General features: G+C 57.2%; 1 protein-coding gene across 1 annotated transcript in view; it reads right to left on the reverse strand.

Annotated features, from left to right (window-relative positions):
- Positions 1 to 23,834, reverse strand: part of PLXND1 (plexin D1) — a 51,605-nt gene extending 27,771 nt beyond the window's left edge. Inside the window, exons 1-8 of the mRNA XM_063113916.1 lie at positions 22,509 to 23,834; positions 6,704 to 6,880; positions 3,641 to 3,772; positions 3,280 to 3,380; positions 3,061 to 3,190; positions 1,945 to 2,122; positions 1,658 to 1,766; positions 1,113 to 1,215 (exon numbers count right to left, since the gene is read on the reverse strand). Of these exons, the coding sequence (XP_062969986.1) occupies positions 1,113 to 1,215; positions 1,658 to 1,766; positions 1,945 to 2,122; positions 3,061 to 3,190; positions 3,280 to 3,380; positions 3,641 to 3,772; positions 6,704 to 6,880; positions 22,509 to 23,834 (2,256 nt within the window). The remainder of the gene's footprint in view (positions 1 to 1,112; positions 1,216 to 1,657; positions 1,767 to 1,944; positions 2,123 to 3,060; positions 3,191 to 3,279; positions 3,381 to 3,640; positions 3,773 to 6,703; positions 6,881 to 22,508) is intronic.
- Between the last annotated feature and the right edge of the window lie 3,965 nt (positions 23,835 to 27,799).

Consider the following 27,799-nt stretch of genomic DNA (forward strand, 5'->3'; position numbering starts at 1 on the left):
TCTGCAGGGAGCCAGGGCACCAGGGGTCATGTTGGCTACCTCAGTCGTGCCACCCAGAAAATGGGCAGGAACATCCTTTCCTGGAGAGATGCGCTACAGCAGGGACCTGGTTCCTCACTCCAGCCCCTCACAGCTCTAATCTGAGACAGAGGGCTCAACAGCCAGGTCTGAGCACGTGAGTTGTGATCTCAGGGCACATCCTACCTAGCTGGGTATTAGCACCCCAGCCAATTCACAGGAGTCCCATTTGGTCACCCCCTGCATAAGGCTGAGGTGGCTTTAGAGGTTCTAAAGCCGAGAGGCCCCCAGCCAAAGAACACATTCCAGAAACCAACCAGTGGCCAGGTGTGTGTATTTCCACTTTTTATTTCCCCCTGTCCCCACCACCACCCTCTGTCCTCCGCTTAATTGATTAAATCCAGCATCCCTGGCTAGCATGGAATCGGCCCTCACAGGCCCAGGGACTAACATGAGCAAGAGGAGTGGGAGCCTGTGGTTTCTGAGGGCCACAGCGCCTGGGTCCCCACTGCCCATGGGGAAACTGAGGCAGGGGCCTATCCACCCAGTTTCCAATTTGAAAGAGAGAACATGGGCTCCAGAGCCAGAGGGACTTGGGTTCAAGGCCCAAGTCTGGCACTTCCTGGCTGGGTGGCCTTAAACAAATCACCTCCCTAGGCCTCAGGGACAATTGCCCTGAACTCTGAGGGTTGCTGAAACTATTGAAAGTAAAATTAAAAACTACCCAGTATTAGCAGGACAGGCAGAAATGAGGCAGAGTACAGACTGGCTCGGGCTTTCTGGGGGGTAGATGAGCTAAAGGAGTGAAAACATGGCTGAACTTTTGCCCCAAAGTATCATTTCTAAGAATTGGTCAGGGAATAACCCTGGTTGTGCACAGTGCGCTGGCTGTATTAAAATGCAAACAAGAGACAGGAAGCCACCAGTATGTCCAGCAGTAGGGGATTGGTTAAACGTGCTGAGCCCCACACAGCTGTTAAACCCACCACCAAGGGATGATGTGACAGTGTGGAGATATTCCCAACATGCAGAATTAGCAAAAGAGAAAGGTGATGAAACGGTAGAGGTGAGGGGCGTCCCTGGGCCTGGCTTACCGTGGGGTTTGGTGAAGCCTCACACCGAGACTGGTTGGAGACACAGGTGTGCCGCTGGGTGCACCAGAAGCAGGGCCACTGCGCAGACAGGCAGCTAGTGCAGCTGGAAGACAAGGGGCCCTTAGACTCTCGGCTCCACAATCACTGCCTCACCCCCACCTCTAGGAACTGGGACCCAGAAGGCAGATCCCAGCACAGGGAAAGGTCTTTCTCATTGTCAGAGGGGCCTGGGAGGGGGTGGGCACCTTGTAAGGTAGTGAACTCCCCGCCGAGAGAGGTATACAAAGAGAAAATAGATAGGCAAGGCCTTTAGGAAACTAAATTAAGTGTAATCAAAGCACTTCTCTCTGCCCCTGTCAGCCTGGGTGTTCGCCAAGGCCAGGCACTGGGTATGAGTTTGTTGAGTGAATAAATAAGCTGGTAACCCAGGGTCCTGTCTGCCTCTATGCTTTTTCTTCCAAGGGACTGACTGAGAACAAAGACCCTTCCCTGGGGACCCGGTTCCTCCTCCCATCATCTGGAGTTAAGTCCCCCGGCCCACTCACGCTGTGTGGGGGTACACTTGTGCGATGCGACTGCAGTCATAAATGGTGAAATTGGCCCTGACGATGTTCCGCCCATTGACCCTCATAGACATCTCGACGGTCACATGGTCTGGAATAGGTCAGGGGAAGCAGGGAGAGGACATGGGGGCAGGGGGTCTCTACTGACATCAGAGGCTGTGATAGGACCCCCTGCCACCCCCATGCCTGAGATTCCACCATTATACCCCTACAGGGCTGGGCCTCTGGGAGCCCCCACAGGGTTGTGCTGACAGCCTGGTGGTGCTTACCCTGATCGGGAGGGAAGGGGGGGAACAGATCCCTTGGCAGGAGGTTGCAGTAGGCGATCTGGTGGCCATAGGTGGAGCCCGGCACTCGGGCCATGGTGCGGATGTCATTCCCGTAGTCACAGGTCATCTCCATGCCGCTGAGGCTGGGCAGGCTGCCTGAGATCTGCAGGATCATGCCCTGGGGGCGAGGGGCCCTCAGCTCTGGGGGTGCAGGCTGCTTCCCTCAAACCTTGCTCCTACCCGGGGGCTAAGCATCAACCCAGGGTCTGGCCCTGTCTGAGTGTCCCCTGGGGGAAGGGGTGGCAGGTGGCTAGGACTCCAGGTCAGAAGGCTGCACCCTACCTGTGACCCTCTGGACCTCAGTTTCCACACCTGAACAAAAAAGGCTCTGCATAATCTGGCCCCCATGACCTCTCTGACCCCATCCCCTAATACTCTCCCAAACACACCAATCCCGTTCTCACGTCAGGGCCTTTGAGCTGGCAGTTCCCTCTGTCTGCACACTCTTCCCCAGATACGCACCTGGGCTCACCTCCTTTGTATCTTTGCTCAAATGTCACTCTGCAGTGAGCAGCCCTCCCTCTGCCCCAACCTGGTGTCAAAACCCCCACCCCTCTCTCTGTTCTGCTTTCTTTTTCTCCATGCTTATCCCCATCCTAACACTTTATCCTGCTTATTCTCTCTCCTATACAAGCATGTCAGCTCCTCAAGGGCCAGGGTCTGTCTTGTTCATGGATGTGTCCCCAGAGTCTAGGACTGTGTTTGGCACAAAGAAGGTGCTCAATAATATCTGCTGAGTGAATGAGTGCATGGGAGAATGACGCCCGGTCTGCACAGGAAAGACTCTGTGATGTGCGATGATGGGGAGAGGGGCAGAGGAGCCTCAAACGCTGAGCTGCCCCAGTCCAGGCTGCGCCATCAGAACTCCCCCCACCAACGGTGTTAGGTAAGAATGCCCATCCTCAGAGCCCAGTCGCTGTCGCTGTTCTCAATATTTGCCTCTACGTCCCTGGGACACCACGGTCAGGAGTCTCCACCTCTGGGGCTTGGGTCCCGGGTGAAGGGACACCCTCCACCCCATGTCCCCCAAGCTGGATCCTGGTTCCCCCAACTCACTGCGTACTCCTGGCGCACATCTATCTCGGCAGGCAGGACGGTCATGGTGGGACAGTGGCTGGGGCCCTCACTGGCGCTGGTCCAGAAATGCCGCTGGCTAGAGTTGGCGCAGTCCTGCTGTAGAGTGCACCTGTAGTGGCACCCACAGGGTCAGCTCCCGGGCGGCCCCTCCCACCCACCGTAGCCCTCCTGGCCCAGCCATGGCCACTGCAGCCTCACCGTGTCTCCAGGGTGCACCAGCCACAGTAAGCATCTGCCGCACCCACGCAGTCCCTGCAGGTGGAGTGCAGGTCACATGCGGAGACCTTCACCCTGGCCATCTGGGGGCAGGAAGTGGTAGAGTCAGCATGGCGAGCACCATGGGAGGAAACTGAGGCTCAACGCTGTGATGGGAAAACATGGGGAGAAAGTCTTCCTTGCAGAGGTGAAGCCTGTGCTGGGAGGTGGAGGCAGAGTTAGCAGATGGGGGGGATGGGGAAGGAGGGTGTTCCTGGCAGGAAGAACAGCACATGCAAAGGCCAGGGGAGCAAGAGAGCTCAGCTTGTCTCGGGACCTTGTCAGGTTGCGGCTCTGGCCTTACCTGGTGGGATGTCATCAGATACAGGTAACCAGGGTCTGCTGGGTCAAACTGCATGATGTGGTGCACAGGCTCCCCATAGGCCACGGTCACCACCCGCCGGCTCACCACCTGCATGCTCTCATTCAGGTTGATCTGCGGGGGTGCCAACCGTCAGCATGAGGCTGCCTCAGGAGGTACCCACAGCAGGGGTTGCCAAACACAGGGGAGAACCTGACCCAGCCTCAGGGGCTCGGCCTCCCCATCCTGTTTCAAGCCCTTCCAGGACAGGTGGGCAATCTCAGGCACCTAAGGCAGGACAGTTTCCCACCTCTGTACTTATGCCTCTGCTGTGCCCACCAAGAACCCCCCACATTCTTCTCCAACACATGCCACCCTGTGAACACATACGGGCTTTGCAGCTTACAAGACGTTTTCTGGGAGGCTGTTTGGCATCATGGCTAAGAGCAGAAATTAGGTTTGAATTCTGGTTTTGACCTTTGTACAAATATATAAGTTGTGGGCTGGCTGGTTAGCTCAGTTGGTTAGAGCATGGTGCTGACAATACCGAGGTCAAGGATTCAGATCCCCATACCAGTCAGCCACCAAAAAACTCAAAAGACAAAACCAACAAATACACAAGTTGTACAAGTCACTTTCCCCTCTGAACCTGTTTCCTGAACTAATGGGCCTAACAATGGTACCTGCCCCATGGGACTGGGTGGCTTTAAATGAGAAGACACCAGCAAAGCACCGAGGGGGCCAGGCCTGAGGAAAGCTGTTTTCACACTCTTTTCACAGATGAGGAAACTGAAGCCCAGAGAAGCCAAGGGACTTGGCAACAGTCACAGAATGATGAAGTCTCAGGTCACGATGCAAACCCAGGCCTGCATGACCTCAGAATCCAAGGCCAAGGCTGGGGCTGTGGGGAGCCAAGTTCTAGGGGCGGAGAAAACCAGGACTAGCCGGGGCCTGGGAGCTTCACAGGCTCTGAGAGCCCCTCTGCATGCTGCCTTGTCAAGGCCCTGCCAGGCCCTGAGCTGGGAATCTTGAGCTGGGAGCTGGTGGTTTAGACGCCTCCCTGGGCCAGCTCACTGGGGCCTCCTGCCCCAGCACTGCTCTGGGGGCTCCAAAACCTTTAGTGGCTCCCTCCTGCTTATGGAATAAATTCATTCTGGCATTCGAGGCCCTGACAATCCAACCGTGACTTAACCTCCCAGCCTCCTCTCCACCCACTCAACCCAACTCACCCAGTCCAGACTCCAGGCCTCTGCCTGTGCTGCGCTCCCTTCTGGAACATTTCCTCCCCTCCCCCTTTTAAAGCCCTGTACAAACCAAGTCCACATTACTCTCTCCCCAGGCTCCCACAGGCTTTGTCCCAGCAGAGCCAGCCCAGGTTCAGTGCACAGCCCACACCTCCAACCCCAACCCCCAGGCATCCAACAGATGCTCAACCTCATTCCCACTCCTTGGAAGGTTTATTGAGCGCCTAGTGTGCTCCCAGGCCTGGGCTGGGTTTTTTATTTCAGCCCCGAGTAGGGGAAGAGTTGGTGGAAGATAGACACCACACTGTGTAGGTAGCAGGTGCAGGGGTCCCAGGTTGAGGTGTAGGTGGGCTCTGGGCCAGCTAAGACCTGAATCCAGCCCCACCTCTGGCTGTGTGACTTTGGGGCAGTCCTTTCCCCTCTCAGAGCTTCACTGTCCTCATCTGTGAAATGGGAATCCTGGCCCTGCCCCCATTTCAGGGGTGAGAATTGACAACATGATGCCCATGACATGCACTTCGAGGCACTGAGTAGACAGTGGGTGCCTAATAATTGCGGCTTCATGAGTAGGGCATGGAGGAGACTCTGGCCACAGTCCTGGACTGTCCAGCCCATTTTCCTCTCAACAGATGAGGAAACTGAGGCACAGAAGAGAGCAGCAACTGCCCCCCGTCAAACAGTGGGGAGCAGCAGAGCCAGGAGACAAATCCAAGGATCTGACCCCAAGACATGAGCCCCACTGATCGTGCCTCTATTATCTGCCGACCTTAATGGGGGATTCAGAGGCTGAGAAAGATGCTCCCTGAGGGACGAGCCCGTGGCGCACTCGGGAGAGTGCGGCGCTGGGAGCGCGGTGACGCTCCCACTGCGGGTTCGGATCCTATATAGGAATGGCCGGTGTACTCACTGGCTGAGTGCCGGTCACGAAAAAGACAAAAAAAAAAAAAAAAAAAAAAGATGCTCCCTGAGCCCCACCTCCCTGCTCCCCCCACCACAGCTGGAAGGTTTGAGGCCAGGCTGGTGGCGGGGGGTGGGGGGCTCATATCCCCACCCTCACTTGCCCGAGGCGGCTGCCCAGCAGCTGAGGGGAATTGGATTATTAGATCTGCATCAATTAGGCCAGGGCCTGGCACAGGATGGAGCTGTGGGGGGCAGCTGACGTTCCTGATGGGGAGCGTGTCAGAGGCGACTGGGTGCAGGGGGGCAGGTCCAGGGCTTCACCTGGGGTCCCCCCCCCAGGTCCTGCCTTGTCCGTCCGGCCCCAGAATGGGGAAACCAGATTCCATGCATCCCTTCCTAGGTTTGGGAATAGGATGGTCTGGGAATCAGGGCCAGGAGCCAGGCTATTACTAACTCCAAAAACTAATCACCTTGTGGCACATGGCCTGCAGGGTCAGAGAGGAGATGTGAATGAGAGTTCCTATTTGCCAGGCTGTGGCCTTTCCCATCAAAGCCCCACCAGACCTTACAGCCCTTAGCAGATAGGGAAACTGAGGCCTGAAGAGAGAATGTGCATTGCCCAAGGTCAAACAGCCAGAAAGTGGCAGAGGCCAGAGACGAGCTCAGATCTGTCTGGCCTCAAAGGCCCAGTCCTAGAGCCCCTGAGAGAAGGGCCTTCTGTGAGCCCTGGTTTCCCTCCTCTGTACAATGGGCCACATATTGTCATGAGGAATAGTGGGGAAAACAGGCTTGAAAAATGCTTTGTAAACTGTAAAATGCTAGGCAAACAGGAGAAAATGAGGGATCATATTGGACCTGCAGAAGCCATGTGAAGGGACTCTAGGGGAGCTTCCCCGCTTCCCCCCACCCCACATGGCCGTACCTTGAGGAGTCTCCCATTCACTGTGCCAAGGAAGACCGCTGTGTAGTTGTTGGCGCTGGCCACGGCCACAGAGGTGAGACCCGGGGCTCGGAACACAGGCGTGGCCTTCAGGGGCTGCAGGATGGACAGTGGGTGCTGCAGATGGGCAGCGCCACAGTCTAGCTGCTCTGGCTGCAGCTGGAAGGGAAATGGCACGTCAGATCTCGGCTCCAGAACCTTCTTTGCCTCCCTGCCCACACAGCAGGCTGGTAGCTCAGGCTCCAGCATCACAGCTTCCAAGTCTTGCTCTTGCTTTATGCCCCCAGCTCTGGACTGAGGCCCAAACACCAACAGGACCCTGTCCCCAACCCCAGACCTAGCCCTGACCTTGGCTTTAGTCATGTGGCTGCCCCAAGGACAGGATGTTTGAGGTATGTAGGGGCCAGACAGGAGGAGTCACGTGAGGGAGGCAGGCAGGGCTGTCAAGGGAATGATGACAGCTTTGATTTTTAAGAGGCTAGGGAGGTCAGACGGGGTCAGATCTACACCCCCCTATGCTCCTGGAGCTGCCCTTCCTGGCCGTTCCCAGCAGGCAGAGCAGAGAAGTCCATACCAGATCACCCGAGGCCACCTCTGCCTCAACTTACCTGTTGGTGTCCCTATCCAAGAGGTGTCCCCCTGCCTCAGCTGTGTTGTCCTACAGACCTGCTGGCTCTGTCTCCACAGAAACTCTGGGGCTCCTGTCGGGCCCCCTGCTCTGGACCCAAGACCACCACCTTAAAGTCCCAGTAGCTTGGGAAACTCCAGGTTTGGGCCTCCCCAGACTGAAGCCCTTCCTTCCTTCCCCAAGCACACATTACAGATGGCAGACTGTGGCCAGGTGTGTCTGGAAGCACAGTCCTACATCCACGCTGGCCCAGTGTCACCTGTGCCCCTCCAGTGGCAAATCAGCCCCACTTCCCAGGAGCTGGTCAGCCGCGGGAGGTGACCCCAGTCCCTGGCCATTCCCTGGACTTGCTCCTGCCTTCACTGCCTTTTCCTGGGTCTTACTAGTCCTTTCAAAGTTTCCTTATGCAGTTTGTGCAAAAACAGAAAGCAGGCCCCCAGGAAGCACCTTTGAAACAGTAAGTGTGCAAGTCCACAGACGCAGGCTCAGGGTGGTTCAGAGACGTGCAAAGGGGACACAACTTCATGTCCAACAGGACTCAGCAAGTAAATCACAGCACGTCAACCAGGAAAGCAACCCCCATCCCTTAGTGACAACATTCATCTTATTGATTATGAGAAAAGTTACAGAATGTCATGGGGCCATTTTGGTAAAACTGGTACATAATCAGTAAAGTAACAGTCACAATAGTAAACGTAACAACAGGCCACACTCACTGCAGACTAACACTGTGCCAGGCTGGTGCACCAACTCTCTGAATCCTGGCGGCCCTATGAGGTCCTGTATCACAGATGGGGAAACTGAGACTCAGAGGGGAATCACCAGCTGCAATGTTGCGCCACCAGGACTGAACCTGGCAGCTGACTTGAGCCCATTCCCCAGCCCCTAGATGCCAGCATCTGGCCATCAGAGTTTCCGAGCAAGGACTCAGGGAGGTCACGAGAATGTAGCATTGGAACCAGCTTTAGGGCACAACTTTATAGAGACTTTCCCTTTTTAAATTTTTTGTCTGTGCTTTTTCAAGCCTAAGCTGTTGACAATGTGCTCACATGGTTTTTGCACAAAGGCTCAGTTAGTTTTCAAAAGAAAACAATAAATAGTAGGTCTGTCTGTCCTTGGGCAAATAAACACAGTTGAGGCCCAATAGGGGCTCTGGGGGGGGGTCAAGCCCTAAGCCCTGTGTGGGGGTGGGGCTGGAAGTGCTCTGGGCCAAAATCCATGAGTGAGTGGTCTTCCAGAGGATGGCTGTGGGTGACCTGAGCCTCAGTTTTCTCAACCAGATAATGGGCACATCTACAGTACCTCCCTCGTAGGGGCTGGGAGGATATAATTCATTGTAGGGAGCTTGAACAGTGCATGGCCCACATAAGTGCCTGCAAAGTGTGAGCTGATACTGTCGTGTTTCAGACATGATTGTTGCTAATGTGATGATTATAAAATAGAATTTGGCGCAAATCATGCCTACCTCAAAAGCTTTTGAGCTCGACTGCCTCGGACTGCACTAAGGCAGCCATCCTCTCGCCTAGACAGCTCTCTAGCCCCCCTCATTCTCTGGGTCCACTCTGTTCTTGACCTTTCTCACCCCTGAACGTTGCTGCCAAATGAGCCCTTTAAAAATGCAAAGCAGGTCTCCACTGCTTAAAACTCTCCATTGGTTTCCAGGACGCTCAGGATAAATCCTGAATCCCAAATCCTGAATCCCAAATCCTCGTATGGCCTGTGACCTCCTGACTCCATCCCATCCCCTCATGACCCCCCTCCTCCTCTCTAGCCACACTGGCCGCATGTCTTTTCCTCAGGCTCTCAAGCTGGTCCTGCCGCAGGGACTGCAACCCTTGCTGTTCTCTCTGCCTGAGTGCCATTCCCCAGACTGTCCTATAATTGGCTCCTTCTTGTCCTTTGACTTCACCTTGTGTGCGGCTGAGCTGGGGACAGCCCTGAAAGTGGGTTCTGAACCATCTCCCCAGCTGCTGCTCCCAGGGCCGACCCCACCCCTCCACAGTCCTGCAGCTGCGGGGACAGGTCAGGCGGTGGCCCCAGTCCCACTGCCAGGGGTGCTTTTCCTAGGGGTTCTATGACTTCTTCAATGAATTCAGATTACTTTTGTCATTAAAAATAGAGTTGTTTTTCAGTTAAAACAGTAAACCCTCGCCCAGGGGACACGAACTCTGGGAGGGGAGATCTGGGAAGCCCCAGATGACACCTTTGGGGTTTTCTGCCCTAGGCCCTGCGATCTGGGGTGGGGGTGCCGGGACAAGGGGGACCAGCTGCCCAGCGCAGGGTGATCTGCAGGCCAGGGCGGGAGGTGGTGGGGAGGGGACACGTGAGAGGGGACACGTTGGAGCCCGGCGCCTGCCCCCTCCCCCACGTTCACAAGCCATTAATTCTGCACTGAAGGAATTTTCTAAAAAGCTTTTCCCCTAACTTTTTTTTCTTAACCTAAAAATAAAACTAAAAAAAATTTTAAAGGAGAAGTAAGCCACGGGCTGCTCTGAATGATCTGTGCTCCGAGGCCGCCCGGGAAGTCACGAGGCTGCGACCGGCTGGAAGACGGAAGCGGCGGTGTCCCCCGGCAGCGGGTGGGAGTGCTACCGGGCGGGCGCAGGCCTGGGATGGTGGCCTGCGATCCCGCCTGAAGTCCCTCTCTGGACACCACCCCTCCTTCACGTGGCACACGGGGCGGCCCCCGAACCCAGCTCCCCGCCCTGACGCAAACCCCGGGCTCCCGGCTGTCCCTGGGACCAAGCCACCTCTCGCCTGGCCAGCTGCTCAGGCCCCGTCTCCTCCCTCTGCCATCCCCGCCCCAACCACACTGAGCTTCTTGGTTCCTCAAATGTGCCCACACTTTCCTGCCGGGCTCCTTCTTCCTAAATGTTGTTCCCGCAGCAGCCAGTGCCCCTCCCACACCTCTGAGCCATGGGCATTTCCCCTGGCACTTCAGTCCCCTTTGTCTTCATCCATGCTGTTCCCTTTCCAGGCATGCTCAGGCAGCAAATTTTTAGCCAGCTTTCAATATGTGATTCAAAAAAAATCTCCCTCCTCTGTGACAGCATTGTGCTGGCCACTACTTCCACATTTATCATGGTGGCATATGCACGAGCTTCTCCAGGGTGGCAACTGTGCTCTGGCATGTTTACTAAAGAACAGAAACTAATTTTGACTAAAGTGTGAATGACTGTATTCAGCTGCACTGGACACTGAAGAACTGAGAGAAAAGTATGGGTCAACTGTATGCCTACTGTGTGCAGCAACATAGGGGAGGGGGGTGTTCAGGCCCAGGTGATACCTGGGTGCTAGTTTTGGTTCCTTTAAGAATGTTTGCACCTCTAAAATGGGATGAGCAATGGCCACTGGTTTCAGCCCCTTTCTGAGAGCAGGATGCCCTTCCCCCTCCAGCTGGCTGCCTCCCAGGGCCAAAGCTCGGCTCTGCCCACTCTCCTATTAAAACTCTGACATATTGATTTTACTACCAACTGTAATTGTGTTGACTTTCTCTCCCCAGGAAGCCAGTTGGAGGGAGAGCTTAAAGAGCCTGGCTTCTCAGGCTTCACATCCTGCCCGCAGACCCCACCAAACCTCAGTCCCACGGCAGGTGGCACTCTGCGGAGGATGGTGGGCTCTGTGGCAGGTTGCAAAACCCAGTGGTTCCGTCCCAGGAATAGACTACACAACTACTACACCGGCTGTTGGGGTTTTGTGCTTGAGAAGTGAGGGCACCTTCCTGCCTGAAGTTTTTGATTGTTTATGATCCTGGGAAAGTCAGGTTTCCTTGCCACAGGGCTGAAAGCACACAATCACTTTTGGGTATTAAGACTGCAGGGTGGCTGATGATCACCACACCCTGCCAGAGCCCCCAACACCTCCTGAAGCTGGGCCCCCTTCCATCCACCCTCCACGGCAGCCAAAGGAAGCTTTTAAAACAGCAAAGCACTAAATGCAAGGTGGGATCCTGGAAAAGAAAGAGAACATTTGTGGAATCAAGTCTGGAACTCAGCTGAGAGTAAAGTTATCGATGGTTGGTTTCTTAGTTCTGACAAATGTAACATGGTAATGTAAGACGTTAGCAAGGGGGGAAATTTGGGAAGGATATACAGGAACTCTCTGTACCACCTTTGTAACTTTCTTGTAAATCTAAAATTATTCAAAATGAAAAGTTTCTTTTTTAAAAAACCTGTAAAGCAGGTCACATCCCCTCTGCAGCTCTATAGTCTTCAGTGGTTCCCTAGTGCTCTGAACATAAACTGACTTTGCTTCTGGGCCCCCAATGCTCTGCTCCATCTGGCCCTGACCTCTGTAGCCTCTTTAGACCCCCCATCCCCGCCAACTCCTCCCTCAGCTTGGACAGCCCAGGTGGCTCAGTCCCTTCTGGGCTCCCCTGAGTGGAGCTATCTGATATTCGTCAGCAGCTCCCCGCTGAAGCCCAATCCTGTGCCCAGTCTCAGGACCAAGCCCTGTGTCCACTAGGGGAGGGGATGGCCCAACCAACAAGGAGAGGGAGTGAGCAGAGACCGGGCAGGGTACGTAATGGGGGTCTGACAGGCACAGACTGTGGGAGGCCTCAAAAGCCAGGCTTAGAGAAAAGGGCCACTAACCCTCGCTTCCTGCAAAGTCCAGTCACTCCCTTGATCTCATGGACTCTTCACTGCTCCTCCCCCACCCTCTTCGAATGCTCTGAAAATCAAAGGGGGAAGTGTTCTCAAGTTCACCCGGCCCACCGCTTGCACATGGCCAGGTCAGGATTTGAAGCCACACCTGTGACTCCCAAACCTAAGCTCCTTCCTCCCACATCAGCATGTGCCACATCTTGGAACACCCTGGAGCCCGGGCTGAGACCTCTGCAGACGGTAAACTGGGGCGTGGAAAGAGCCATGGGCCTACTGTGTGCTGGCCCTGGGGGGGGCAGGATGGACTCACTCCTGGGGGGCCTCTGGCAACAGCCCCCATGCCAGGGAGGAAACTCCTGCTGCTGAGAAAGGAAATACCAGCACCTCCCAGGGGGTGACCAAGATGCTTCCTGCAGGGGTTGGGGGTGGGAGGGGATGGCCGAGCAGGCCAAAGAACAACAGACAGGAGGCCTGGCTCTGAGCCACAGAGGAAAAGCAGCCTGGAGGAGTGCTTCGGGGAAACCAAGGCACAGAGAGGTGCGGGGCATCCTCAGAACACAGTACAGCAATCCTTGCCTGGCCCCAGGCTGCCTGGACCGGGCAGAATGAACAGATAAATGGCAGAGGACACAGCAGCTCAGGCACACCCTTCCAGAACTTCAGGGAGGCCTGACTCGGTTTCCCTGACCCCCTCTCTGAGGTGGGTCACCCAGCCCCTGGGCTCTGAGTTCATCTGGAAGGGCTGTGTGAACCAGCAGGCCAAGCAGCCCTGAGGAATGCCACACAGCCTGAGCACAAGACACTACCCACTCGCAACAGGCACAACCTGGAGCAATAAGCCCCTCCTGGACCTACTGTGTGCAGTACCTCACAGCCACCTGGGGATGCACATGCTCTGGTTGTGTCCCTATTTTACAGATAAGGAAACTGAGGCTCCTGACATGCCAAGTCTCGTGGTTCTTAACTCACTGTGGGATGCCCCATCCCCTCTGAACCTCAGTCTCCTCATTTGTAAAATGGGACAGTAACAGCACCCATCACATAGGGCCACTGAAAAAAGCTCTTCTCACAGAAGCTTTCAATGTTAAGCACTGTAGGTGCTCGATAAATGTTCCCAATTAGCTTTGCAGACCACAGAGCAGAGGCCCAGGGCTCCCGAGGACAGGGAGGCCCTGCAGGACGAGCCACTCAGCCAGCGCCCCAGGTCCATGAGCCCCAGCAGCCACGCCTGCTCTGCACGGGGCCCACCACGGTGCTGACTCAAGCAGCCGTGTTCTGTTAGCTGCACGCAGCGCCCTGACACCCGGCTCCCCCTTCTCGAAGCTGTTTCTCATTCTGGCCTAGCCTGGCCCCATTTCCAGTCCCCCTCCCCCGGGTCCCAGAGGCGCACCGCACGTTGTGGGAAGAGCCACTCCCTCTGCCAGCTCTAGTGGGGTGGGTGGTAGAGCCCACACGTCAGTCCCTCCTGGGGCTGAGGTGCCTGCAGCCTCAAGCTCCCACCTCCTCCCCAGCCCCCAGTCTCTGCGGTGCTGGCCGCAGTCCAGCCTCGTGCCTGGTCGCAGGCTGTATGCCCCACCCGGGACTCCACTCAGCTGGTCCTGGAGTCACTGCACACTGCAGCTGAGAGGACAGGGCAGCTTGGGGCCCTCAGCAAACCTCTCCGGGCTGGGTCCCCTGTGCTGGGGCCATGGAGGTGACACTGGGTACTTTTCTCCAGTTGCCCACATCCCGGCTCAGAAACCCACCCTCGGGTCAGGAAAGGACAGTTCAATAATAACAACAGTACAATAGCATCAGCAACAACAATAATAAGCTGCTAATATGGTTTATTTGTGTCAGGACCTCTGCCTGTATTAGCTCATTTAATCCTCACCAGGCTCTAATAAGCTTACAGTAAAGGAAACTGAGGCACAGAGAAGTACAATCACTTGTCCAGGGACACACAGCCACACGACCACATAAAAGCCTCAAATTCAAGCAGGCTGGCTCCAGAGTCCTCACCCTTAACCACAGCTTTACAACCCGCTGCTGTGTCGGGAGCCAACAAAATCTGTCAGGAATTCAGCCACTTGGAGCAAGAAAGGTCCCGGACTGAAAGCTGGGGAAACTGAGGCCCATCAAGGAGATGGCCACTTCTGCAGAGCTCAGTGACCTCCAACACCGATGGGGGGCAGAGGCTGGAGAGGGGAACTGGCTGGGTTGGGGGGTGACCACCAGTTCCTGTTGAGCTCCTTTCCTGGGCCTGGCCTCCACGTCAAGGCCTCTGCCCACTGCCCCCCCATTACTTACCGATCAGAGCATAAAGTGCTACGTGATTAACGCCCCACTGGGGCCTCGCTGGGCCTCGTAATGGAGCTGCGAGCTTCCTCCCTCCTCCAGCTCGTGATTTATCGAGTTTCAGGGTAAAGGACAGTGGATTGGGCGGGGACAGCCTTTCTGGCCTGGCAGATCTTGGCGGCATCAAGTATCAGCCAAGAGTGGGTGGAGTGAGGGCCCGTCCTCTGGACGCCTGTCTAGGCGGCCTGCTTGGGTCGACCCTGACCCAAACATGGCCTTTGGAAAGAAGAAAACGGGTGCACTCTGAGAGTAGCCAGGATCCAAATCTTTGTGGCTGGCACTTGGAGACTTTCCTGGCCTGTCCCCACTTGAGGACTGGTTGGTTACCATGGCAATCCCCACACCACTGTCAGAGCTGGAGAAGCCCTGGGGAGTCACCTGGTCCAGCCACAGTGGGGTCTCCAGACAAGACTCTGCCTCCGGCTCCTGCCGGCACCTGGCGAGAATAACACGGGGCCAGCAGCCACAGGGTCTCTTCTGGAACCAGATCGACTATGTCTCTCTTCCCCAAAACCTTTACTGGCTCCCCACAGCATGCAGGATGGCATCCAAATCCTTGGCCTGGAGGCCAGGCCCCGCACACTCTCAGCTGCATCTCTGCCGGCTACCCAAGCCACTTTCCACCACATCTCCTGGCCTTTGCTGCTGCCATGTCGTCTGCCTGGAATGCCTTTCCCAGCCCCATCTGGCAAAGTCCTGTCCCAACATCCCCTCATCCAGGAAGCCCTTCCTGACTCCTTCCAATGAGGCTGGTCAACAGTCAGCACTAGTTACAATGTGTCTGCTTAATGATCTCCCTGACTGTTTTGGGGGCTCCCGGAGAGTAGGGGTAGGGTCTGATTTGTTCCTTTTGAGAAGCTGTCATGTAACAAAGAAAAAGCTGAGCCTCCTTCCATACTCCTACGCTCTGGAGAACCCTCTGTCAGGAGCCTGGACAGGCATGAGACGTTGCCAAGGAGATGCTGAGCTCGGATGTGGGAGGTGGGACAGCCGCAGGTCTGGGGAGCAGGGGCCCCAGACGTGGGACGCCCTGACCCCAGCCTGGGACCACACTGGGCACTGGGGCCAGGCAGCTCTGCAGGCCTCATTGGGAAGCCCACACCGCTCCCCACAGTGGCCCTAGCAGGGGCAAAACCTCCCCGGGTGTCAGTTTCCTCACCTTTGAAAGGGCCCATTCATCCCTTCCCACCCACTTGGGCTCACACCCCTTCGGTCAATATTTTTGGAAGAACCAGGGAACACAGGTGACAAGTGCAGGCTCTGCAGCCAGATGCCCGCTCCACCTCTTATCTGCTGTGTGGCCTCAGGCAAGTCACTTAACCTCTCTGGGCCTCTGCTTCCCCTTCTGCAGACTGGGGATAACACTCACTTCATTCAGCTTCCAGGGGGATTAAAAGATACATTATAAGTAAGTGCTTTGCATAGGGCCCGACAATGAGCTCTCAAGTCATGGGGGCATTCTGGGTGTCAGTGAGAGCTTCCTTGCCACTCTATGAGCCAACTCAGATCAGGGAATTGAGGCCCGGAGAAGGGAAGAGATCCCTTACCCCTAGGGGCTCCAGCCTCCAAGTTCCTCTTTCTAAACACACCATCTCTATTCTCACTGCAGTAACCAGGACATGGGACCCAGACTCAACTTGCACAGAAACCCACAGCCGTGGACAGGCAAGGTGGCCTCTGCAGAAATGATTCACGCATGGCCTCTGCTGAACACGGCCAGGTACCATTCTTCCCTGTGCAGAGCACACTTTAGAGATGGAGAAATAGAGGCCCACAGAAGGAAGGGACCTGCCTGAGGCCACAGCTCAGGAGGTGCAGAGGCAGTATTTGAATCTGGGGAGTTGGTGCTGGGGTCCAGCTTTTACCTGCCACTCTGGGCCTGGGTGGGAGAGGAAGGTCTCAGCTGTGGGCATGTCCAGGGCATGACAGATCCACCCTCCTAGCAAATGCTGGACAGTGAGGCGCTGCCCTAGAGGGGAGCAGGTGGCTTGCCCAGCCCCACTACCCAGCATGGTCCCCAGGACTCCCCGCCATCAATGTTGAAAGGGATCGGTCAAATCACCATTTAAACTAACCATTCAGCCCACATCTTTCATTTGCTCACCCAAAGGGCCAGCGGCCACCCCTTCCACTGCAAGATGATCTCATTTTCAGAGACAAATGTAACTACGGGCTTCCCTGCCTCCCCTTATTTCCCCAGGAGGCTGGATCAGCTGCAGCCCCCACCCATGGCCTGCCCTCTGCAGATGCTCCAACTGGCCTCACCCCACTCTGGCACTGTCACTGCAGCATCTGCTCCCAGCTTCTATCTGACACCTGTTTGAGGGTGCTATCACAGAAGGTGGTAGTGTACAAAGGGTGCACCCGAATCTCCATGGCCCAGCCTGAGGGGAAACCGCAGAAGCCTGAGCCAAGAGCTCACAGCTAACCAGCCACCACCGGGCACGGGACTGGCAGCATGGACTCTGGAACCAGACAGCTAATCTGCAGATCCTGACTCCTGCTAGCCAGCTATGTGACCCTGGGCAAGTCAGGGTCTCAGTTTCCCCATCTGTATACTGGGGATAATAGCACTGTCTACCTGATGCGGGGGAGGAGGCTGGGAGATCAAAAGTGTTTGTGGCTTCTGAAGTGCCAGCGTTGCTCAGAATTGTGAGCCCAGTGATGGTTATCATTCTGTCCAGGGAGCTGAGACGGCACGTGCCCTTCGCACAACCGTCAGGGCTCACCAGACCAGGCGGGCACCAGACACTCCCTCACCTTGCGCCTCTCTCCCCTGCCCACACCATAGCTCATCTTCAGGGCCTGATTTGATCACCTCCTCTGAGGGCCTGACCATCCCTCCTCTGAGCTCCCCTTGCCAGTCTGGCTGTCTCACACACAGCATGCTTTTCTCACATGTATATTCTCTTTCTTGGTACTAATACCTCCACCTGCCATTTTCCTGGGCACTGACTGTGAGATTTTAATCTACCCACACCCTCAGAGGGAGGCACTGGCCCTGTATTATAGTCAGAAAATCTGAGGCCCAGAGAGGTTAAGTGACTGGCCTTGGGTCACACCTAATGGGCAGAGGAACAGGACACAACATTGGCTTTTCACTATGCACCCAGGAGTTGAGACATTTTCAGGGCTGAGAGGGATGTTAACTGACTCCTGGTCGAAGCCCTGTCTGTCTCTCAGGTGGGAAGGTTGTCTCGGCCAAACCCGCTGGAAATCCCCTCCCAAATCCCGCCAACTGTCCTTGCTTGCACCCTTGGCCACGGGGAGCTCACTCCCAAGCCCAAATGTAAAGCCCATCTTGGAAGCGCTTTCTCTCTCCGCCCCCAGCCGGCATTTCAGCCAGTAAATTGGTGCAGAAAATGCCTCTTAACGACATGCACCACCCACCGCATGCCAGTTTAAACCTGCCTGAGGGTTTTTTTCCACCTTTACTAACTATAAAAAGACACTGGAAAACAAAGAATTGCCATTTGCCTGTCGGTTTTCTTTTTGATTTAAAAATACAAATATTATGGTTATTCAAAGGTTAAGGAGAAGATTCAGGGAAGGGAATTAGACTTGGCCTGCCCCCACCTTGCTGGGTGACTCTGTGCCTCAGTTTCCCCCACTGACAGTGGGAGACAACTTCCCAATTTGCTTTCATTTCAAACTGGCTGTGATTTGAGGAAAGGATCCAACAGCCCCAAATATGCCGAAAACAATCAGGGACAAAGTTGGGGCCCTCTGAGGGCTGGAGGGAACTGAGGGTCTCTGCCTCTGACCTCACAGCTAGCCAGCTCCTTCCCTCTCCAGGAAGGAGGCAGCGGAAGCTTTATTGTCTAAAACGTGGAGGACAGAAGGCAAACTCTGCTGTGCCAGCTGGCTGAAGCTCTAGAGCTGTGGGCATCTTGAGAGATCCCAGGCAAGGCCCAGGTCCGTTAAGAGACCCCAAAAGCAGGAGCCGTGGACTGGATTTCCAGAGGCCTGGCCAAACCACCCCACTTGCAGGTCAGACGTCCCTGGAAACAGAGGGAAAGGTGGGGTCCTGCTCCATGTCCAGCACCACCCAGACTACCTGGTGCCGGAGAAGTTAGGCCATACAGGACTGGGAGGGAAAGGGATTTTAGGCCCCTGCTCCCCCAGACCACACTCATCTTCTGTCCTAGAGGCGCCCCATCTATCCTATTACTGGGCCAAACCCCGGGCAGCTTTCTTCCCCTCCATCCTGCCGGTCCCCCTCTCTGGGGCTGCATCCCAGAATCTAATCTGTCGGGAACCCACCTGCTGCCCCCTGTCCCCACATCCTCAGCACCGCCTCAGACCAGGGCAGCCACATCCACAGAGAATGAGGCCGGCCCACCATTTCCATGGCCCCCACGGGGCTGGCACACAGTAAGTGCTCAAGGAATATCTGCCACCAAATGAGTGAGTCCCTCACCTCACAAGCCTCCCGACTACTCTCCCTGTCTCCACCCAGCTGCCTAGGGACTTCCTGAAATAATGTGGGAAATATAGCAAGGGCGAGCACGTGCCGGGCGCTCACTAAGCACTGATATGTGCTGTCTCATTCAATCCCCACTGCAGTCCCATGAGGTAGGTACTCTAGTTACCTTCCCGCTCTGCAGGGAAGACTGAGGTGCTCACTGCCATCATAGTGCTCCTCTAGCTAATCCTTCATGGCTCCCATGCCCCTAGTATAAAGTCCAGACTCCCCAGCACAGCCTACCTGCACCTTCCCCGCCCTTCTCTCAGGCTTTGCCCACGCTGCTCCCCCAGTTCCTTCAGCCCGCCTCGCTGGTGTGGAATTCCTACCTCCGGGCCTTTGCACAGGCTGTTCCCTCTGCCTGGAGCCCTTTCCTCTTCTCCCACCGGTTCCACCTGGCTACCTCCCCAGCTTTGATACCACTCTCCCTGGGAAGCCTTGAGGCCCCCCTCTGGGCTCCCTCTGCCCATGTTTTCCGAATCAGCCGTGTTATAAGTGCCAGGCCACACATCTGTCCTCTGCTCGCCTGCATAGTACACAAGAGCAGAAACAGTGAGTCGCTATCAGTCCCCCAACACGGGCTTATTAAATGTTTATGGAGTATCCATCTGGGGCTAGAGTTGGGAGATGGTGGGGTCTTCACTGCTGCAGAGCAGGTCAGATTAGGTCACCGTCTGCTGTCTAGGACCAAGCCCACACCTGTGCTAATAATTTCCCCTCGCATAATAATAGCAACAGCTGATATCTACCTGGTGCTTACTGTGTGCCAGGTACCAAGTGCTTCATATTAATGAATTCATTTTGTCCTTATAGCAACCATTTGAGATAAAGATTTACTATTATTATTATTATTATTATTATTATTGTAGCTGGCTGGTATGGGAATTCAAACCCATGACCTTGGTGTTATTAGCACCATGCTCTAACCAAGTGAGCCCAAGGATTGTTTTTTTTTTTTTAAAGATGACCGGTAAGGGGATCTTAACCCTTGACTTGGTACTGTCAGTACCACACTCTCCCAAGTGAGCGAACCGGCCATCCCTATATAGGGATCTGAACCCGTGGTCTTGGTGTTATCAGCACCGCACTCTCCCAAGTGAGCCACGGGCCAGCCCTCCAAGGACTGTTTTTATTGTCCCCACTTTATAGATGAAGAAACTGAGGCTCACATAGATTAAGTTGCTTGCCCAAGGCCACACAACTGCAAGTGTCAGAGTAAGATTTGAACCCAGGCAGCCTGGTACAAAGACTAAGTTCTTAACCTGCAATAAAGGAGTTAGCCAAAGCCTGGCACAAGAATAACAATCATCTGCCCATCCCACCACCCCCACCCACACTAGAGGCCCAGACCCCAGAGCCTTGAGCACATCTGAGACATACTGCCAACCGGCACTGGCCCATGCCCACAGCGGGGCATGGGGAAGGGGAGAGGGGTGTGGAAAATATAGGGAGGGTGGCCTAGGAGGGCCTCAGCCTGGACTCTGCCTGGCCTTGGGGAGGGGAAGAGGCCCTGGCCATTCTGTCCGTGGGCAGTATCCCTGGAGAGACCCTGCCTCCATAGGGAGAGGGAAGTCCCAGCCCCCTTCAGCAGGGTGAGTCACTGCAGTGGGCCAGGCTGGGGATGAGGGACCGTGGGAACAAGGACTGTTCTTGCCAGAGGGGGAGGGGGAGATTGCCGGCCTAAGGAATCCTATGGATCAGCTCATACAAGGGCCAGACGCAGGGCCAGGATCTGCCCAAGGAAGGCAGGAGAGTGACCCTACCTCAACCCAGGCCCCCACAGGGCCTTCCATCCTTCGCAGGGGCTTCGAAGCCGAGGTTTGCTCCCCTCACCTCCTGCAGCCTGAGGCTGTTTGGCACTGGGGGCTGTAGATCTGGGGAGGGGGGATATGGCTCTGGGGAGGAGGATGGTGGATGCCCTGACCCCGAGGGTGCAGCCGCTCCCTGGGGCAGGCCGCCCTGCTCACCCACTGCGACCTTCATTTTCAGGGTGGCCGGCCGGCAGTGGGCAGCCAGTGGGCAGCTGCAGGAGCCAGAAAGCAGCAGAAGGAATCTGCGTGCCCTCAAAGCCCCAGTGTTGGGCAGGCCCACCGGGGAGTAATTAATTTCAGAGGATTCTTGCCACAGTCTGAGGACCATGGAGAAGGGATGGGGCAGGGCCCCCAAGGAAGACTCGGTAATCATCAGGAGACAGCTGAGGTGGGCATTTTGCTGAGGAAGAAGCTGAGACTTCCTCGGTTTGGTGAGGCATAGGGTTGAAAGGGCTCCCCAGACTCAGACCAGGATGGAGAGTGTGGAAAGGTCCAGGGTGCAATGTCACGGCGTCATTTTGGAGCCTCGTGCCTCAAGGTGAAAAATGGGGATCAACTGACCCACCTCATCCCAGCGCCGTTGGGAGAAGTGACCCTTCTCTGATGGACTTCCTTGAGGGGAACCATACAAAGTGCCCTCCTCACCCCTGTGTCGTGCCCCCCCACAAAGTCAACAAATACTGATCCCCCAACCTGGCCTACTTGCCACTGCCCAACCCAGCCTCAGACACCTGGGCCCATCCCCCCCCAGCTCATGGGCCCCACACCTGGCCCCTCCTCATCCCCCCCTGAGCCCCATCACCCTCTCCTGCCCCCCCAAACACCCCTGTCCACCTCCCTCCACTCTCCTGGGCCCCGGTATCTGCCCAGCCCAGCTCTGGGACTCCCCCAACACACATGCTCTGAGTTCCACGTCTGTAAGGCAGACACAGATGCTGAGGCCAGACAGCCTGGACGCACATTCCACCTTGGCCAGTTCCCAGCTGCACGATCTTGAGCAGGTTCCCTGGCCTCCCTGTGCCAGTCTCTTTGTGTGTAAAAGGGGGGTGAGAATAGAGCCTACCTCAGAGGGTCGTGTGACAACTGAGAGTTATGGTATGTGATGCACTTAGTAGGTACTCCACATATGTGGATGTGTACCCCAAATCCCCGGGGCCTGGTACATGCTAAGTGCTCACTATCTGTGGAATGAGTAAAGAAAAGTTGGCCTCAGACATACACCTGTTTACCAACCATATCTCCCCGAGGTACCTACTAATTCCCAAATACCTGAGTTCCCTGCCACAAACGTCCCACTGCACACCTAGGCCCGCCCTGTTGCACCAGCATCATTGCAGCCCACCTGCCTGCCCTGCTCACTGGCACACACCTGTCACTCCCACTTTGCTGCCTCCCCCCGCCCATCTGCAGGGCCCTGGCGCACACCTGTGTGCCTCCTACCTGCCACACCCACTCACACATCTGCCAGCGCGCAATGGAAGCTGCCATTGGCTCACTCAGCCATCCCAGAACCTCCTCCGGTCAGGCATGCATTCACTCGCTGAGCGCTGCACATGCACCTGTGCACGCCTGGGCTACACGTGCACTTTTGGCTCTCTTCGGAGAGCTCCTGGGTACCCATAGCAACCCAGACTCCTCCCGGTGCCTAGGTATGCGCACCTGTAATCCAGCACTCACTTGAGTCCCGGCATGCGCACACCTGGGTCATACGGGTGTCAGTAGTACCCCCTCAGCAGACATCAGTATCCTCACATGCACACCTGGATCCCTGCTCATGTACCCGTGGTCCGGAGTACACACCGCGGTCAGCGCACACGCACATCCAGGATCCAACGCACTCACACCTGTGGCCCACTCGGCGCACCCCCCCCCCCCCGCCAGGTTGCCCGCTCGCTCCCCCTGCGGGCCCCTCGGCCAGTCCCGCGCCCCCGCCCGGGCGTACCTGGATGTTGCGTTTGCGCTCGCAGGCCGGCCCGGTGCCCTGCACCACGCTGTCGAGCACCGCCACCACGTCGGGCGCGGGCTCCACGAAGCAGGCGGTGCGCGCGGCGCGGATGGCGGCTTGCACGTCGGCAAAGCGAAAAGCGCAGAGAGCGGCTGGGGTCGCGCGGGCCGCGGGGGCCCCCTGGGGTCTCTCGAAGACTGCAAAGAGCAGCTCCCGGGAGGGGAAGACGGACACCAGGCGGCTGTAGAGGTCGCCGCGGCCGGCGCCGCCCGCGCACTGCAAGCCCAGCTGAATGTAGGACTCGGTGAGCTTCTTGGCGTCGCCGCCGGCGCCGCGGGGCAGGCAGATGCGCGCCAGCAGGCTCCGCGCCTGGCTGTCCTTGTCGCCCGCGCGCGCCTCGCTGTTGAGCGCCAGGTATGCGTAGGACTGTGCGCCCGGCGGCGGGGCGGGCGGGTGCAGGAAGGCGCGCACGAAGCCCAGCTTGTGTTGCTCCTTGGCGCCCTGCTTGATCTTGAGGATGTTGTCGTCGGAGGGGTTGAGGTCGAAGGTGAAGAGCTTGGCCAGGTCGCCGCGCGCGTCCAGGGAGCGGATGGCGATCTCGGGCGTGTTCTCGAAACGGTGGTCCTCCAGGCTGCGGTTGCGCGGGAAGAAGGCGCTGCCGTAGCCGGTGTACGTGGCGCCCACGAGCAGGCGGCTGCCCCCCGTGCCCGCGGCCGGCGGCAGCACCAACCCCACGGTGGACGCGTTCGGGTGGTTGGCCGCCACGTTCAGCATGCTGGGGAACACGGTGACCGGCTCGGCGGGCGGCGCGGCGGGCGGGAAGTGCACGGCCACGGCCGAGATGTTGCCCCGGCGCCGCAGCTGGCAGAAGCCCTGGTAGATGGAGCCGCACACGACCACCAGGCCCTGGCCGGGGTCCAGCTGCAGGATCTTGTTGTAGTTGTCGGTGAGGCGCCGCGGGTGCTCGCACGAGGCCTGCGGCAGCTGCGGGGCGTGACACAGCGGGCTGTCGGCCACCGGGCCCACGGCCGCCTCGGCCTCCAGGCTCAGGTTGGCGCCCGACAGCTGGTAGAGGCGGTTGACGGCCGCCAGGTACACGGTCCCCGCCGCGCCGTCCAGGGCGAAGTTGTTGGTGGGCGTGGGCGAGGGGAACCGGCGCTGGATCTCCAGGGCGCCGGCCCGCGCCGCTCCCAGGAGCAGCAGCAGCGACAGCGGCAGCGGGCACCGCGGGGGGACCCGGGAGGGCTGGCGCGGCGGCCGGGGGCTGGGCGCGGCGGCCGCCCGGGCGCTAGGGGGTGCGCCGCCCGCGGCGCGACGAGCCATCCGGGCGTGCGCGGGCTGCGCGGCGCGGCGAGTGCATGGGGTGCGGCGCGCCCGGGAGCCGGGAGCCCGGAGGCGGCAGGAGGCGGGGGGCGGGCCCGGGCCGCGAGGCGCTTCCTGCCTGCGCCAGCCGCCCCCGGCCCCGGCGCCCCGGCCCGGCTCCGCCGCGCGGCCCAGCTCGGAGGCGGGGCGGGGGCGGCGCCGCTGCGGACACGCCCCGCGCCCAGCCCGGCCGCACCCCGCCCCCAGCGTCCCGGGCCCGTCCCCTCGGGGTCTGCGCGGAGCCCCCGCCCCGCCCCCAGCGCCCCGGGCCCGTCCCCTCGGGGTCTGCGCGGAGGCTCCGCCCCGCCCTCCGGCCGCCCGGCCTGGCGCTGCTGTCGGTGGGTCGCGCCGCCCCGCGCCCCGGGACCTCCCGCTCGGCCTCCGCCTCCGTCGCTCGCTCCTCTCGCTCCTTCCTCCCTCTGGGCCGCTCAGCCTGTCTCCTCACGCTTCCTTTTTTCCTCCCTCTTCCTACCCCGCCTTTCTCTCTTCTTCCTTCTCCGTGTCTCTCTGTCCCCCCAACTCCGTGTCTCTCTGTCCCCCCAACTCCGTGTGTGTGGTGTTTCTTTTTCTCGTCCCGGGCTGTCCCCTCCACCCTCCGCGTCTCCTCCTCTCCCTTCCCTTCCGCCTGGATCCCGCTGCCGCCGCCCCCTCGGACCCTCTGTCCCTCGGAGCGCCCCATTCCTCCTCCCCTCTGCCTTCCTGGCCCACAGCCTCTTCCTCTCTCCCCCCATCTCACAAGCAGTCTCTCGCTCCCACCCCTTTCTCAGGCATTATTCGGCACCCCCAGAGCCAGCCGGGCGGGGGACACCAGGCTCCTCAGACCCCATGATCTAGCCCCCAAACCCCAACACTACAAAAGGGGTTTACAAGTGGCAAGGACAGCATGACCAGTGCTCCAGGGTCAGACATATAAATCAGGAAACCATCGAGAGAGGAAATATTTCAGGCATGTGCCAGGCTATGCGACGGGCTGGGCTGGGCAGGCGGCCATCCAGGCAAGGCCTTGGTCCTGGGGGCCGAGTGACCCCAGGAGGCCCACAGTGACTGCCTGTGGAGACCCAGTCTCCCACCCCTGCACCTTGCCAGGCATTTTTACCTTTGTCCAGGACTTTGGAACGACCTAAAATCCTTCCAGACTTAGTGGAAGGTTAGCCAAACACAAGCTGGCACTGGGCACAATTCTCCTTTGACCTTGGAAGGAGCAGGTAGGCACTGGGATCAGAGGCAGGTAGCCGCACCCGAGGTCACAGAGCCCATATGAGGACTGTCCACAGCACCTGGTGCACAGTGGAAGCGCAGACAGGACTTGCCCCATGCCAGGCACCTTACGTGTGTCAACTCACTTGGTACTTACAGCCACCCTCAAGGTTGGTACTGTTATCCCATCTTATAGATTCAGAAACTGAGGCCATCACAGAGGTGAAGCGACTGGAGAGGCATAGCTGTAAGGAGCAGAGCTACAGTACAGAGTTTTTTCTTTTTTTATTGTAATAGTTGATTGTACATATCTGTGGGGTACAGCGTTGATTACCAATACCTGTGTGCAATATGCGATGCTCAGATTAGGATAATATATTCAACATTACACAATGTAATCGTTGCTCATGGCCCTTCATCAGTTCCTCCCTTGCCAGTGTTTGAAGGTTTGTCAGCTCTGACCTCAGAACAGGGTCTCCGTCAGACCCCCAGCTGCCACGTGGTGCCTGGTGGCTCTTGCTCTGAGGGTGGCCTGGCTTCCCCTTCCTTGCTCCCACCCTACCAGGAAGGAAGGGCAAGGGGTGTCTCTGTGCCCCATCCGGTAGGCAGGAAAGGCTGGGCCTTCAGCCGCCCCCAACTTCCCTTACCCCAGCACCCCCGCCTTCCTGCCATCTTGCCTGCCTTGTCCTGACCCCTGTCAGTCCCCGGTCTAGCCACTGCCTTGATAGCCAGGGATGTTCAGGAAATTGAAGGCCTCCCTCCTGGAACCCCATCCACTTGGGCTCAGGGCCACTCAGGGGACTGCCCCATAGAACTGAAGTCCCTGCCTCCATCTCTGGGCGGGGAGGGCCCAGCAGGGGTGCAGCATCCCTGCCCCAGCACCAGTCCATCTGTCTTATTCTGGTCTCATCTTTCTCTACCGTCCCCATCCCTTCTCTGTTCTGTCTTCTTGCTTTTCCTCGTTCTCTCTCTTTGTCTCCCCTCTCCCAGTCTCTTCCCCCCTCCCCTTTTCACTCTCTGCCTGTCTCTTTGTGTGTCTCTCTCTGTCTCTGTCTCCCTCCCTCTCTCGCCCCTCCTGGCTTCCTTCCTTCCTGTCTCCCGGCTCCTCTTGCCGCATCCTGCAGCTCCCCCGTCTGAGCCTTGAGGATAATGCTCTGTCCTCTTGGCTCAGACCAGCACACAGTAGATGGTTATGGACACGGGACACAAACTCCCTGCCAAGCTGAATGGTAGGACTTTGGAGTGCCCGGGGCTTGGGCTACTCAGGGCAAGTTAGACTAGAGAGTGTCCTCACATAAACTGGAGGTGGAAAGTGCTGTGTGGCATTGGGCAAGACACTTGTCCTCTCTGTGCCTCAGATTCCTCAACTGTAAAACAAGCACAATCATAACAGCACACCTGCCCCTGGGAGGTTGTGAGAGGTGGGGAATAGAACGTAACAAGCAAGCCCTGGGCACCTCACAGGCACTTGGCGAACACCAGTGTCTCCCGCCTCGTGGCACTGAGTAATGACCCCACAGCCCATGCTAGAGCTGAGGGGTGGGGGTGAGAGCCCCACAGTGGCTGGCAGCGCTGCTGTCTGCCAAGGCCTAAGTCCTGTGCCCAGCACCGTCCTGCATGATCTCTCACCATCCTTGTATTCAGCAGACAGGGCTGGGTCATCAAACCCATTTCACAGATGCGGAAACTGAGCACCATTAGCAAGGTGGGGATTCGAATCCAGATCTGTCTCCAGATCCTGTGTCTTCTCCCCTCCACGTATTAGTTGGGAGCTCCTTCAGGCCAGGACGGGTTACGGTGGTGGCCACCCTACACCCCCAGCGGGCAGGGGAGATGCTGCGAACTCTTGGCCAAATGTGTGAGCAGAGGGAGGGCAAACACACCGCACCTTCCCTGCCCTCGCTGACCTGCATGGGCTGTCTCCCCAGAGGGGGTTTGGAGGGAATTTTGGTCAAGGGGAGATGGATAGCATTCAGAAGGGGAGTTAGGTGAGACCGAGCATTAACTAACTTGGTATTAACTAATTTAGATTAACCAACCCTGGATTGGTTATCAGCTAACCCTGAATTGCATGGTGATTCAGGCCCTTTTCCGTTTTTGTTCAGGCCTTCTGATTACATCAAGGAGAAGGTCTCAGTTTGGAGCTAACATGTTTTCAATGACTGGGACATTTGTTATTGTCTCTTTTTAATAGAGAGAAGGTCTCACACTTAAGGCTATTGACATCAGCATTCTAGAATTTACTTACAGACCTTCGTTGTCTTTATGTTTGCAGTGACGTTCTGGTTTTGGCAAGTGGTACTGGTTTTCCATGTACAATAATGATGTAAAGCTTCCTTGATAAATGCATTTATTGAAGTTTTTAAAAAGTGAGTTACTTTAGACAAAATGAAGTAGGTTGTAATCCAGGTGGTAGAAAAATGCCTGAAGTTTGGGAAATGTTGGGAAACGTCCAGTGCCTTCATGGATGGAGACAGCTCCTTGCCTGGGGCACGCAGCGGTCAGTGGCTAGGCTGACCCAAAGAAGGCAGCCTGGGCCTTTCGTCACCTCCTCGGCATGGCCCCCCCACCCCATCCTGTCCATTCTGGACTCTCTGGCTGCCTAGGGCAGAGCTGGGAGGAGGGGGAGGAAATGTTTTTCTTCTTCAATTGGAAAAAATAACAGTGGGGCCAGGGCTGTGCTGGGAGGAGGGGGCTCCTGCCCTCCCATCCCTTGGGCCTGGCCTCAG

Source organism: Cynocephalus volans, chromosome 11 (assembly GCF_027409185.1).
Source record: "Cynocephalus volans isolate mCynVol1 chromosome 11, mCynVol1.pri, whole genome shotgun sequence".
NCBI classification, from domain to species: Eukaryota; Metazoa; Chordata; class Mammalia; order Dermoptera; family Cynocephalidae; genus Cynocephalus; species Cynocephalus volans.